At 39.6% G+C, this 14,152-nt stretch overlaps 2 protein-coding genes across 3 annotated transcripts in view; one reads left to right on the top strand and one right to left on the bottom strand.

The window, feature by feature from the left end:
• The window catches only part of SYTL5 (synaptotagmin like 5), a 243,897-nt gene extending 230,822 nt beyond the window's left edge, over positions 1-13,075 (top strand). Inside the window, exon 17 of the mRNA XM_067023039.1 lies at positions 11,728-13,075. The gene's annotated coding sequence lies outside the window, so the exon portion shown is untranslated. The remainder of the gene's footprint in view (positions 1-11,727) is intronic.
• SRPX (sushi repeat containing protein X-linked) overlaps positions 5,979-14,152 on the bottom strand; it is a 110,611-nt gene continuing 102,437 nt past the window's right edge. Inside the window, exon 9 of one of the 2 annotated variants that reach the window (XM_059049887.2) lies at positions 5,979-6,510. In XM_059049887.2, the coding sequence (XP_058905870.1) occupies positions 6,327-6,510 (184 nt within the window). In that variant the 3' untranslated portion in view covers positions 5,979-6,326. The remainder of the gene's footprint in view (positions 6,511-14,152) is intronic. The other variant, XM_059049886.2, reaches the window with a different exon arrangement.

The following is a 14,152-nucleotide window of genomic DNA, read 5'->3' as shown; positions in this document are numbered from 1 at the left end:
CTTCATCAGTTTCTTTCAGCAAAGTCTTGTAGTTTTCATTATACAGAACTTTCCCTTCTTTGGTTAAATTTATTTCTAAGTATTTTATTGCTTTTGATGCTATTGTGAATGGGATAGTTTTATTTCTTTGTTAGATGCTGCTTCATTAGTGTAAAGGAATGCAATTGATTTCTGTATGTTGATTTTGTATCCTGCAACTGTACTGAAATTGTTGATTAATTCCAACAGTTTAAACTGACTCCTTGGGATTTTCTATATATAAGATCATATCAACAGCAAATAGTGACACTTACCTCTTCCTTTCTGATTTAGATGAATTTTATTTCTTTCTCTTGCTTAATTGCTCTAGCTAGGACTTCCACTACTATGTTGAATAGAAGTGTTCAGAGTTGACATCTTTGTCTTATTCCCAATCTTAGAGGATCTTTCAGTTTTTCTCCATTGAGTATAATTTTTTTTGGCTATGAATATTTTTTAACTGAAACATCTCCAGAGCCATTCCTGCTCCACAGTCCACTATGAGCAAGCCAGGGAAACTACATTATCAGGACAGGATTTCTTTTTTCTTTACTAGCTTTCTTTCGGAGTGGCCTTTTTCCTTTCTTCTTCTTCAGCAAAAACATCTTTTTTATGTTTTTACTGAACCACTTCAGATTCACTCTTCCACACAGTGAGTTTGTTATATGTGGCCTTTATTATGTTGAGGTATGTTCCTTCTATACCCAGTCTGTTAAAGGTTTTTTATCATGAAAGGATGTTATATTTTGTCACATGCTTTTGCTGCATCTATTGAAGTCATCATGAGATTTCTATCTTTCATTTTATTTATTCTTTTTATTTATTATTTATTTCTTTATGGCTGTGTTGGGTCTCCACTGCTGCGTGTGGGCTTTCTCTAGTTGCAGTGAGTGAGGGCTACTCTTCATTGCGGCGTGTGGGCTTCTCATTGCAATGGCTTCTCTTGCTGTGGAGCATGGGCTCTAGGCACGTGGGCTTCAGTAGCTGTGGCATACGGGCTCTAGAGCACAGGCTCAGTAGTTGTGGCGCACAGGCTTAGTTTCTCTGCGCCACTTCCCTGGTGGCGCACAGGCTTAGTTGCTTCCTGGACCAGGGCTCAAACCCATGTCCCGTGCATTGGCAGGTGGATTCTTAACCACTGCACCACCAGGGAAGTACCCTATCTTTCATTTTATTGATGTGATATATTACATTTTTTGATTTGCATATGTTGAACCATCCTTGAATCCTAGGGATAAATCCCACTTGATCATGGTATATCATCTTTTTAATGTGTTCTGGAATTCAGTTTGATATTTTGTTGAGAATTTTTGCATCTCTATTCATCAGGGATGTTGGTCTATAGTTTTCTTGTGGTATCCTTATCTAGTTTTGATATCAAGGTAATGCTGCCTTTGTAGAATAACTTTGTTAGTGTTCATTTCTCCTCAGTATTTAAGAGTTTGAGGAGGAAAAGTGTTAATTCTCCTTTAAATGTTTGGTTGAATCCACTGGTAAGCTGTCTTGTCCTGGAGTCTTCTGTTTGTGGAGTTTTTTGATTACTGAGTCAATCTCTTGTTATTGGTCTGCGCAGTTTTTCTGTTTCTTCCTGATTTAGTGTTGGTAGGTTGTATATTTCTAAAAATGTATTTCTTCTAGTTTATGTAATTTATTGGCATATAATTGTTCACAGTAATCTCTTATGACTATGTATTTCTGTGGTATCCTTTGCAATAATATCTCCTCTTTCATTTCTAATTTATTTGAGTCTACTCTCTTTTTTCATAGTTACGTCTAGCTAAAGTTTTGTTATTTTTGTTTATCTTTTTATAGAACAGCTATTAGCTTTGTTGATCCTTTCTGTTGTTTTTCTGGTCTCTATTTCATTTATTTCCACTCTGATATTTATTATTTTCTCCCTTCTGCTAACTTTGGGTTTAATTTGTTCTTCTTCTAGTTCCTTGAGGTGTAAAGTTAGGTTGAGATCTTTCTAATTTCTTAATATAGTCAGCTCTCTGTATCCATGGGTTCTGTATCTGGGGATTTAGCCAACCGTAAATCAAAAATATTTGAAAAATTCCAGAAAGTTCTAAAAAGCAAAACTTGAATTTTCTACATGCCAGCAACTACTTATATAGCATTTACAACTATTTACATACCATTTACATCGTATTAGGTATCATAGGTAATCTAGATATAACAGAGCATATGGGAGGATATGCAGAGGTTATATGCAAATAGTATGACAGTTTATGTAACGGACTTGAGTATCCATGGATTTTGGTATCCAAGTGGGGTCCTGGAACCAATCCCCTGCAGATACCAAGGGATTTAGTGCATTATGCATTTGTTGCTATACAATTTCCTCTTAGAAATGCTCTTGCTGCATCCCACAGGATTTGGTATGTTATAATTCCATTTTCATTTGTTTTGAGATAATTTTTATTCCTCTTTTGATTTCTTTGACCCATTGGTTGTTTACAAGGGTGTTGTTTAGTTTCCACATATCTGTAGAGCTCTTCACTTTCCTCTTGTTGTTTCTAGTTTCATACCATTGTGGTTAGGAAAGATATTTAGTATGACTTCAGTCTTCTTAAATTTGCTAAGATTTGTGTCCTGTCATATATGTATTCTGGAGAATGTTCCATGTGCACTTGAGAAGAATCAGTACTCTACTCTTTTTGGATGGAATGTTCTGTATATGTCTCTTCAGTTCATTTGTTCTATAAAGTATGGTTCATTTCCAATGTTTTCTTATTGATTTTCTTTCTGGAAGATCTATTCTTTACTGATTGCAGGGTATTGAAGCCCTCCACTATTACTTTACTCTTATTTATCCCTTAAGACATAATAGTATTTGCTTAATACATTTCAGAACTTAGGTGTTGGGAGTATATATATTTACAATTGTTTTATCTTCTTGATGTATTGACCTTGTTATCATTATATAATGACCTTATTTGTCCCTTATTACCATTTTGTTTTGCTTGAAGTCTATTTTGTCTGATATAATATGGCTAAGCCTGCTTTCTTTTGGGTTCTACTTGCTTGGAGTATCATCTTCCATCCCTTCACTTTGAGCCTGTGTGTGTTTTGAGAGCTAAAAAGAGTCTCCAGTAGGCAGCATATAGTTAGGTCTTATTTTTTAAAATTTATCCAGTCTCTCTGTGCCTTTTGATTGGTGAGTTCAATCCATTTACATTTAAGGTGATTATTGATATGTAAGGATTTACTACTGCCAATTTTATCTTTTGACTTCTGGTTATTTTGTCTCCATTGTTTCTCCTGATAGCCTAATGGGGGAAGTGGGTTCCTCTGGCTGCCTTTAAAATTCTTATCATTGACTTTTGACAGAGTATTATTATATAATGTCTTGGAGAAGGTGTTTTTGCATTGAGATGATAAGGTGTTCTGTTAGGTTCGTGGACTTGTAAATCCAGTTCCTGCCCCAGCTTTGGGTAGTTCTCAGCTATTATTACTTTAAGTAAGATCTCTGCCCCCTTCTCCCTCTCTTCTCCTTCTGGTATACCCATTAATCTTAATTCTCTCTCCTCTTATACCTGAATCATTTCTAAATTCCTATCCTCAAGCTCACTTATTCTCTCTTCCATCTGATCTGCTCTGTTTCCAGTGCTTTCTAATGCATTCTTTTTCTCATTGAGTTCTTCAGCTCCAGAATTTTTGTTTGAAATTCTTAAAAAAATAATCATCCTCTGTGATGAAATACTACTTCTGTTCATTAATTTTATTCCTGAGTTCACTGAATTTCTTTTCTGAGCTTTCTTGCAGCTCACTGAATTTGTTCATAACAGCTATTTTGAATTCTTTATCAGTTCGATTGCAATATTCTGTATCTTTGGGTTCAGTTCCTGGAGAATTGTCATTTTCTTTTTGTGATAATGTGTTACTATGATTTCTTTTCATAGTTTTTGATAAAATGTGCCTCTACTGCTGCATTTGAACTAGGGAGCACCTGTCTTATTTAGGTAAGGTTTTGTTTACTTCAATTCAGGAGGTTGGTAATTAAGAGCCTTCCTTTTGTTTTCCAGAAGGTGGCACTATAGCAAACGTTTTGGTTTCTCTTATGGGCGCTGATTCCCTGCTAAGGTTGGGAATGTACATATGGGGAAAATAAAACGGGGGGGGGGGATTTTTTTTAAAAGGTGGCAGCAAAGTGTGAGGGGATGTGTGCTTAAAATTTGGGGCTGAGTGTGCCCATGGCCTGGTAGGGGGTTCTTTGAGTGGGGGGTGGATCCCAGAAGTCCATGGGTAGATCTCTTGCTGGCATCTGAGGGCAGACAGCAGGAGATATATTCCTTCAGTTCCCCTTCCCTCACCACAGTCATTGATATCTCTCTTCAGATATGCACGGTGTTGCTGAAGAGCAACGGGACCCTCCAGCTGCAGCCCACAGGGACTGACAGCCTTTCACTCACCCCCTTTTACTTTTCACCTCATTTTCTAGAGGTCACTGCTGGTGCTGCCACTACTGCTTCTGCAATTCCCTTAGCTCTATAGCCTCTTCTGAGGTCCTGTCCACCCACTTGCGTATGCACAGATAGATGGAGTTCTCAGGTGTCCTGGTGTGCTGTGCAGAGGTGCTTTTGTTTGTTTATGGATGTCCAATTACATGTTAGAGGGGAGGAAAAAAAGCAAAGGCTTATGTTACCATGATGCTGATGTGACTCTGGATATGTATTTTTTTAAAAAAACACAACAGTACACTTATTCTTCAAATAGGCTGTATCTCATATATTCTAAGCTCATCGGGAAGACTTGTTTGAAGAAATCAGGGCAGTTCCTTAAACATAAGCTCATCCTCAAGGCTTGAAACTTTCATGTTATGGGCCAAAGGGCACAAGCTGGCTTTTCAGAGACAGGAGTGCTTTAATGTGGACTGACATGCTTACTTAATTGTGTGACAAATGATCTTTTGAAACTTTCATGGCTTCCAAACTAGTCATTGGTTAACATTCGTCTCCCAACCATGTCAGTGACCTTTTATCTGATACATCTGAGGGAGACAGGTCAGAGCACCTACTAGTGTGCTTTGTGGGGAAAAAAAACATATTTGTAAATGAAATATAACCCTATTCACAGGATAGCATTCACTGCCTAATGTTCAGAAGTGTCAAATCTGCTTCTAGTTTTAAACCTTTGTGTTGGAATTTGGACTTTCCATCGATTTTGTTATTTGTTCAGGAATAGATTGAAATTGCCCCTCAGTGTTTGGCTGGGAAAGCTGAAAGAGTACAACTCCTGGTTATAAAACTATGATTTTTCAGGCCCAACCTTAGGCAGTTACAAAGGCTTCACCTGGACGATCTCATAAGGAAAAGCTGCTCTCCCAACACAGACTGGGTATACAGTCAATGAATCACAGTCACTGGCTGGAACTGTAGCCAAGGACTGTTCATGTCCTTTCACATATTTGCATTCCTAGCCCACGTGATTTTTATTCTTAGGTCTCTGAGGCCTTGGGCAGAGGTCTTCATGCTCCTGTGCTGGGACCTGATAGGAGGAAGAGGGGAATCTGAAGACACTTTACCCCACTGATTCAGTATCTAGTACTTTTCCACTCCTAGACCCTTGCCCTTCCATGACCCCAGGGTGCATCAAACTGCCACAGCTGGGTCTCCCTCAACAGTGTAACAACCCCATGTCTTTGGTGATCCACGTGACCTTCCACTGGTCCACTGGAGAAAACAGAAGATGGAGAAATATACAATGGAACTTCCAGTTTTAGCTTCTTGGTTATACCATCACAGTAAGTGATTAAATTCTTACCTCTTTCATTTTTGGCTTGTTGCTTTAATTGGCTCCTCTGACCCTTCCATGTTCAGCTCTCCCAGCTCAACTGAGCTCCTCCTGACAAGACTCATTTTTCCATTCCTAAAACAAACACCAAGAATCACAGTCCTAAAACCCGTGACCACAGTGAGCAAGTATGGCTAGTGCTTGAAAAAGAAAATGAGTTTTAGTAAATTTGCTCCCAAATATTTTATTAATAAAAGTTTTATATAAAAAACAAGATAGATATGTGTCACACTGTATAAAAGGCATTGAAAGCATGTGTATGGTTGTAGGTTCTATTTTTCTCTACCAAATTAACCAGCCATGATAGTTAAGAGTCTATAATTCATGTTTTGGAATACTTCAAAGTACAAAAAGCAGTGTTAATATTTTAAGTGCAAAGAAAGCTTATAATAAAATAGACTTTAAAAATTACAAATAAAAATCTGTACATCAAGGATATTTTTCAGGCCTTCCTGTGTGCATAGCACGGATATGGAAAGAGAAGGGGAACTGCCGAGAGAGGACCCATCACATCAGGTATTACAGGTCTGGCCCATTTCAGCTTGCAGGACCATCTCCTCTTTTCTCAAGGGAAAAGTGTCGATCAAGTTGAAGAGGGCCACAGGCGTCACCAGGGAGATATAGCGCTCCTTATCCATGCCGTGCTTATCCACTAGCACCATACTGAAGGTATAGAGTGGGATCCTCAGCAACAGCCTAGGGCAAAGAAAAGAGAAGACTAGGTCAAAAGTGACTCCCCGAGGGCTCTGGTGGACCAACTAGAGTCCTATAATGACACTGTGTGCAGGGAAGGGCTTAATACCACAAAGGACTGAATTACCTTTTAGACCCTTGCTACTCAAAGTGTGGTATGTGGACCAGGAGCATCACACGGGAACTTGTTAGCAGTGGAGAACCCCACACTCCCCCACAAACCTACTGCATTAGAATCAATATGATTCTAATTCAGTCTTCCACTGAAGACTGGTATGCACGTGATAGGCTGAGTAGCATGGCTTTAGATTCTAGTGGCCAGGAAGACTTTAGACCTGCAGTGGTGCTATGTACCAATAGGTGCTCCAAGGCATGTACAACAATGCTAACAGAATTTTTTTGTATTAAACTGGAGCCAACCCCCATTCGCAGACTAGGTTTGCATAACCACCTACCCACTAGTCACTGGTTGTCAACATTTGGCTCTGTCTGGACACAAGTTTTGGTGTTCACAATGGTGGGGGGGGGGTGTGTGTGCTACTGGCCTCTGGTGGTTGGAGGCCAGGGCTGCTGCCTAACATCCTACAGTGCACAGACCAGCCCTCTCCCCACCAAAGAATGATCAGGCCCCAAATGTCAATAGTGCCAAGGTTGAGAAACCCTGGCCTAGGTGAAGCTGATTGAAAAGACGTTCCAAACATTGTAGTTCTGACCCATCCAGCTCACAACTGCGTAGAGGGAATCGAACTGGCTCTTCACCCTGGGTTTAAGGACTTGGTTAATTATAATTTTTTTATACCTCAAGTAATTTCAAAAAGCATTTGAAGTGGTTTCAATGGCCTGGTTTTTTTTCTATTCTACCCCATTAGAATTTAAACTGTAAAAAAGAATGTATTTCAGTACCATGTTTAGATGAAAAAAGCCAGAGAAAGCAAACAGATAAGCTGAGCCCAAGGGAAAAAAACAAAAAAAGAGCACACTCAGCTAAACTGAACAGCAAAATCTGGAGAAGACACTTTCTTATGCCTTTTATGAGGGAGTTTCAAGGAAGATGGGAATACTTTGTCTTATCCCAGTGGGAAACTAAATTGCAAATCCACTTCTAGTGAGTAGAGATAAAAGCATTACAGTGTCTGCAGTGGTTTCTTGTAGTAAGAGGGGAACCTCAAGAAGTGCCTTAATGAGTTTTTGAACATGTAAACGTAAAGCATGAAAGTGATGTGAGAATGGAGAACTAATCTTCTCTGCCTCTTTAAGAAAAGGAATATTTAGAGTTTGGAGGCAAGGGGAGGAGGAGGGAAGTCCTAGGGCAGGGGTGACCCAAGAAAACAGAGAAATAGGAAACTCCTCCCATGGGCACACCAAATCTACAACTACATATGGAACAATTTTCTCTGCCAGAAAGCGAAAAACTAGGATAGTGACTGTTGCATATCAGGCAAGTGAGAAGGAAATCACACCAAAGTGGGTAGAAGAGGGTGAGACACAATCTTGTCCAAAATCCTAGCAATAAATCCAGCCCCAGTCACTGCCCCCACCCATGTGGAGGGAACTGGAAACCTGAAGTTTCTCCCTGAGGAGCACAGGGTTCCAATCCCACATCAGACACTCCAGCTTTCAAGACCCACACCTGAGAGACCCCAAAATCTCTCACTGAAAACCAATGGGGCTCACACCAATGAGATCTGCTGGGCTGTCGCAAACTCAAACACCCCAAGACAGTGCAGAAACATCCGTTTGAAAAGTACCCACACTTTATGTGAATAGGCTCATTTAATAACCTTAAAGCATCAGAGTGAGGGGCAGTGGTGTGCCAGTGGAAGCAATTTTCAAACTCTCCCTCTACCTTGCTAAAGCCAGCAGAAACCATCTCTTATCTCTTCTTTTCCAGCAGGTTGCCATCTTTACATTCCATCTAGCAGAGACATCGTCTTGCATTCCTCCTGCCTTGCTAAATCCAGCAGCACCTTCTCTCTCTCTCTCTTGCCTGGCTCCAGTGGCCAACAGGCCTTATGCTTGCAGACCCTCAGGACTGCATCTACTTGCTAAGCTGCTGCCTGAGGGTCTGCCTTCCAATCAGCCTGAATCTAGGTGCTGACTGATCCTCTCCATTGGAGCACTAACAGGTCTTGGCTCACCCTGAAACTCTGGGAGCTATTAAAAATAAAATAAGCTATATAGACAATCACAAAGGTCTGAGAGACAAGAGTTAGGGCAGGGTTGAATAATAAGTTTCATCTCCTACCTGAGGCCACTCCTTCAAGACTAGAAGCAACTGTTGCATATTCTAATGCATAGAAACCAACAGAGAGCCAAGTAAAATGGAGAAACAGACGAATATGTTCTTCTATATATAAAATAGATAAACATGTAAGATAACCAACAAAGACCTACTGTATAGCAAAGGGAACTCTACTCAATATTCTCTGATAACCTCTATGACAGAAGAATCTAAAAAAGAATGTATATACACACACACACACACACACACATATAACTGAATCACTTTGCTGTACACCTGAAACTAACATAACATTGTAAATCAACTATACTCCAATAAAATTAAAATGTAAAAAGATAAGGTGATTGTCAAAAAAACCTTAAGCTAAATAAAAACTCAGGCCAAAATTCAAGCCCCCCCCCCCCCAAATTAAGAAGATCAAGATGGTGACAGCACACCACTAAATCAAACACAAGACCCTTTGCAGCATGGGACCTGTGTGCTTGCACAGGTCACCCACCCATGAAACCGGCCCTGGGTCTACAAGTCCACCAAATCTTTCCAAACAATGAAACCATGCTAAGCCAACCTGAGTTCTAGGACATGACAGTCAAGGAATAGCTGATTACAATTCCTAATGCAATGAGATGTCTTTCTATTACCAGTTCACTCTCAGCAAAATAAATGCATATCAAGTAAAACAGATAAAAAGGGACCTACTATATAGCACAAGGAACTATATTGAATATCTTGTAGTGACCTGTAATGGAAAAGGAAACGAAAGAACAGAAAAACCTCAGAAAAAAAACTTAATGAAACAAAGATAGGTAATTTACCTGATAAAGAGTTAAAAGTAATGGTTATAAAGATGCTCATCAAGTTCACATGGTGAACTTCAAAGAGGTAGAAAATATTTAAAGGTACCAAAGAGAAGTCACAGAGCTGAAGAATACAGTAACTAAAGTGAAAAATACACTAGAGGGGTTCAAGGGTAGATGAAGCAGTAGAAAGTACTGGCAAACTCAAAGACAAGGCAGTGGAACTCACCCAGAGAACTAAAAGAGAAAAGATTTTTTTTTCATTAAGATAACTTAAGAGATTTATGGGACTCTATCAAGCACACTAACATTCACAGTATAGGGATCCTAGCAGGAGAATAGACAAAGAAGCAGAAAACTTATTTTACAAAGTAACAGCTGAAACCTCCCCTAACCTGGGGAGAAAAACAGACATCCAGATACAGGAAGCCAAGAGAGTTCCAAAAAAGAGGAACCTAAACAAACCCACACCAAGACACATTATAATTAAAATATTAAAAGCTTAAAGTCATGGAGAGAATCTAATGAGAAAAAACAGCATGTTACATACAAGAGAATCCCATAAAAATATCATATTTTTCAGCAGAAATGTAGCAGGCCAGAGGGAGTGAAACAATTTATTCTCCTGAAAGATAAAAGCTTATAACCAAGAATATATTATACTACCCAACAAAATCATTCAGAATTGGAGAGATGAAGAGTTTTCCAGACAAGCAAAAGCTAAGGGGAAGGCCACCAATAAACCAGCCTTACAAGAAATGTTAAAGGGACGACTTTATGCTGAAAAGGGCACTCATTAGTAATAAGAAAAAATATCACAGTATAAATCTCACTGTTAAAAGGTAGGTATACTATGATAAAGGAGGCAAGAATATACAATGGAGCAAAGACAGGCTCTTCAATAAATGGTGCTGGGAAAACTGTACTGCTACATGTAAGACGAAAATTAGAACATTTTCTAACACCATATACAAAAATACAAGATGGATTAAAGACTGAAAGGTAAGAACAAATCCTATAAAACTCCTAGAGGAGAACACTAGGGAGAATACTCCTAGGGAAAACACTGTGACATAAATGGCAGCAATATGTTTTTGGATTTGTCTCCGAGAGTAATGGAAATAAACATAACCAAATAGGACCTAATTAAACTTAAAACCTTTTGCACAGCAAAGAAAACCACAAACAAAATGAAAAGACAACTTATGGACTGGGAGAAAATATTTACAAACAATGCGACCGACGAAAGGTTAATATCCAAAATATACAAACACCTCATACAACCACATCATCAAAAAAGACAACCCAGTATCCCTACCCAATGGGCAGGATACCTAAATAGACAGTTCTCCAAAGAAGACATACAGATGGCCAAGAGACACATGAAAAGATGATCAGTATTACTAATTATTAGAAAAATGCAAATCAAATCTACAAAGGAGTTCTCACACCAGTCAGAATAGCTATCATCAAAAAGTCTACAGGGGGGCTTCCCTGGTGGTGCAGTGGTTGAGAATCAGCCTGCCAATGCAGGGGACGGGTTTGAGCCCTGGTCTGGGAAGATCCCACATGCCGTGGAGCAACTGGGCCCACGAGCCATAACTACTGAGCCTGCTCTCCGCAACAAGAGAGGCTGCGATAGTGAGAGGCCCGCGCACCGTGATGAAGAGTGGCCCCCACTTGCCGCAACTAGAGAAAGGCCTCGCACAGAAACGAAGACCCAACACAGCCATAAATAAATGTATTTTTTTTAAAGTCTACAAATTTGGGGGAAATTGTAGACACATTCACTAATTGTAGCAATGGTTTTATGGGTGTATACATATGTCAAATCTTATCACACTATGCTTTAAGTATGTACAGTTCATTGTATGTCAATTGTACCTTATAATCTATAAAACTCTTAGGCCATGATTTAGCAAAGTTGTTAAAATATCAAATGTATTGAAGATGAACAGTATGAAGAAATGCAAATGATAATGGCCAGTATTCTCCAGGAATATTATTTTCTCAAAAAAAAGTCTACAAATAATAAATGCTGGAGAGGGTATGGAGAAAAGGGAACCCTGCTACACTGTTGGTGGGAATGTAAATTGGTGCAGCCACTATGTAAAACAGTACAGAGGTTCTGTAAAAAGTTAAAAATAGAGTTACCATATGATCTTACAATCTCACTTCTAGGCATATCTCTGGAGAAAACTTTTCGAAAACACCAAAATCACAACTGCTGAACAACCATCAACAAAAAAACACTGGAACCTACCAAAAAATATTTTACATTCAAAGACAATGAAGAAATGACAACTGAGCAGTAACGGGTGGTTTTACAACATAATCAAATCCCATACCCGCCAGGTGGGTGACCCACAAACTGGAAAATAATTATATTGCAGAGTTTCTCCCCAAAAACGTGAGAGTCCTGAGCCCTACATCAGGCTCCCCAGCTTAAGGGTCTGACCTCAGGAGGAAGAAGCCCCAGCACGTTTGGCTTTGAAGGCCAGTGAGGCTCGAGTGCAGTAGCTCCACAGGACTGGGGAAGACAGAGACTCCACCCTTGGAGGGCACATACAAGGTTTTACGTACACTGCAACCCAACTGAAAGCAGGAACTCCAATATAAGCCTGGGCTGTACTTACAAGTCTTGGAGGGTCTCCTGGAGAGGCGGGGATGAGCTGTGGCTCACTGTGGGGGCAGTGGGGACCAAGGATACTGGTGGCAGAGGCTCCAGAGAATACTGTCAGCGTGAGCTCTCCTAGAGGTCGCAATTTTGGCATCAGGACCTGGCCCCTCTCAACAGCCTTCCGGCTCCAGTGCTGGGACGCCTCAGGCCAAACACACCAGCAGAGGGGGAATACAGTGCTACCCATCAGCAGAGAGGGTGCCTAAAGTCGTCCTCAGCCAACAGCCACCAATAAACACATCCCTTGACATGGCTCTGCCCCCCAGAGGGACAAGACCCAGCTCCACCCCCTCCAGTGTGCAGGCACCAGTCCTTCACAGCAGGAAGCCTGCACAAGCCCCAGGACCAAACTCACCCACCAGAAGCAAAGGGAGCAGGCACCAGAAGCAAGAAGGAGCTACCATCCTGCAGCCAGTGGAAAAGAGACCACAAACACAGAAAGTTATAAAAAATGAGATGGCAGAGAAATGTTCCAGACGGAGGAACAAGATAAAAACCCACCCACAAGAACAAGTAAATAACTGTAGATTGGCAACCCACCTGAAAAAGAAAATGATAGTAAAGATGATCCAAGATCTCGGAAAAAGAATGGAGGCACAGATCAAGAAGATACAAGAGATGTTTAACAAAGTGCTAGAAGATTTAAAGAACAAACAGATGAACAATACAATAACTGGAATGAAAAATACACTAGAAGAAATCAATAGCAGAGTAATTGAGGCAGAACGAATAAGTGAGCTGGAAGACAGAATGGTGGAAATCACTGTCATGGAACAGAATAAAAAATGAAAAGAAATGAGGACAGTCTAAGAGACTAAACAACTAGAGGAAGAAGAACAAACAAAACCCAAAATTAGTAGAAGGAAAGAAATCATAAAGATCAGAGCAGAAATCAATGAAATAGAGATGAAGACAATAGAAAACATAAAACTAAAAAGCTGACTCTTTGAAAACAAACAAAATTGATAAACCTTTAGCAAAACTCATGAAGGACAAAAGCGAGAGGACTGGAATCAATAAAATTAGAAATGAAAATGGAGAAGTTACAATGGACCCCACAGAAATGCAAAGGATCATAAGAGACTACAAGCAACTCTATGCCAATAAAATGGACAACCTGGAAGAAATGGACAAATTCTTAGAAAAGTATAACCTTTCAAGAATGAACCAGGAAGAAATAGAAAATATGAATAGAGCAATCACAAGTACTGAAATCGAAACAGTGATTTTAAAACTTCCAAACAAAAGTCCAGGACCAGATGGCTTCACAGGTGAATTCTGTCACCTATTCTTCTGAAACTATTCCAAAAATTGCAGAGGAAAGAACACTCCCAAGCCCATTCTATGAGGCCACCATCACCCTGATACTAAAACTAGACAAAGATACCAAAAAAAAAAGTTACAAGCCAATATCACTGATGAACATGGACTGAAAAATCATCAACAAAATACTAGCAAACTGAATCCAACAATATTAAAATGATCATATACCATGATCAAGTGGGGTTTATCTCAGAGATGCAAGGATTCTTTCACATCTGCAAATCAGTGTGATACACCACATTGACAAACTCAAAAATAAAAACCATATGATCTTCTCAATAGATGCAGAAAAAGCTTTTGACAAAATTCAACACCCATTTATGATAAAATCTCTCCAGAAAGGGGGCATAGAGGAAACACATTTCAACATTATAAAAGGCCATATATGACAAACCTACAGTTAACATCATTCTCAACAGTGAAAAGCTGAAAACATTTCCTCTAAGATCAGGAACAACACAAGGGTGTGCACTGTTGCCACTTTTATTCAACAGTTTTGGAAGTCCTAGCCACAGCAACCAGAGAAGAAATACAAGGAGTCCAAACTGGAAAAAAAGAAGTAAAACTGTCACTGTTTGCAGATAACATGATTCTATACATAGA

The sequence above is a fragment of the Kogia breviceps genome, chromosome X (assembly GCF_026419965.1).
Source record: "Kogia breviceps isolate mKogBre1 chromosome X, mKogBre1 haplotype 1, whole genome shotgun sequence".
Lineage (NCBI taxonomy): Eukaryota > Metazoa > Chordata > Mammalia > Artiodactyla > Physeteridae > Kogia > Kogia breviceps.
Note: the sequence above shows the minus strand (reverse complement) of the source record. Positions and strands in the feature narration are given on the sequence as shown.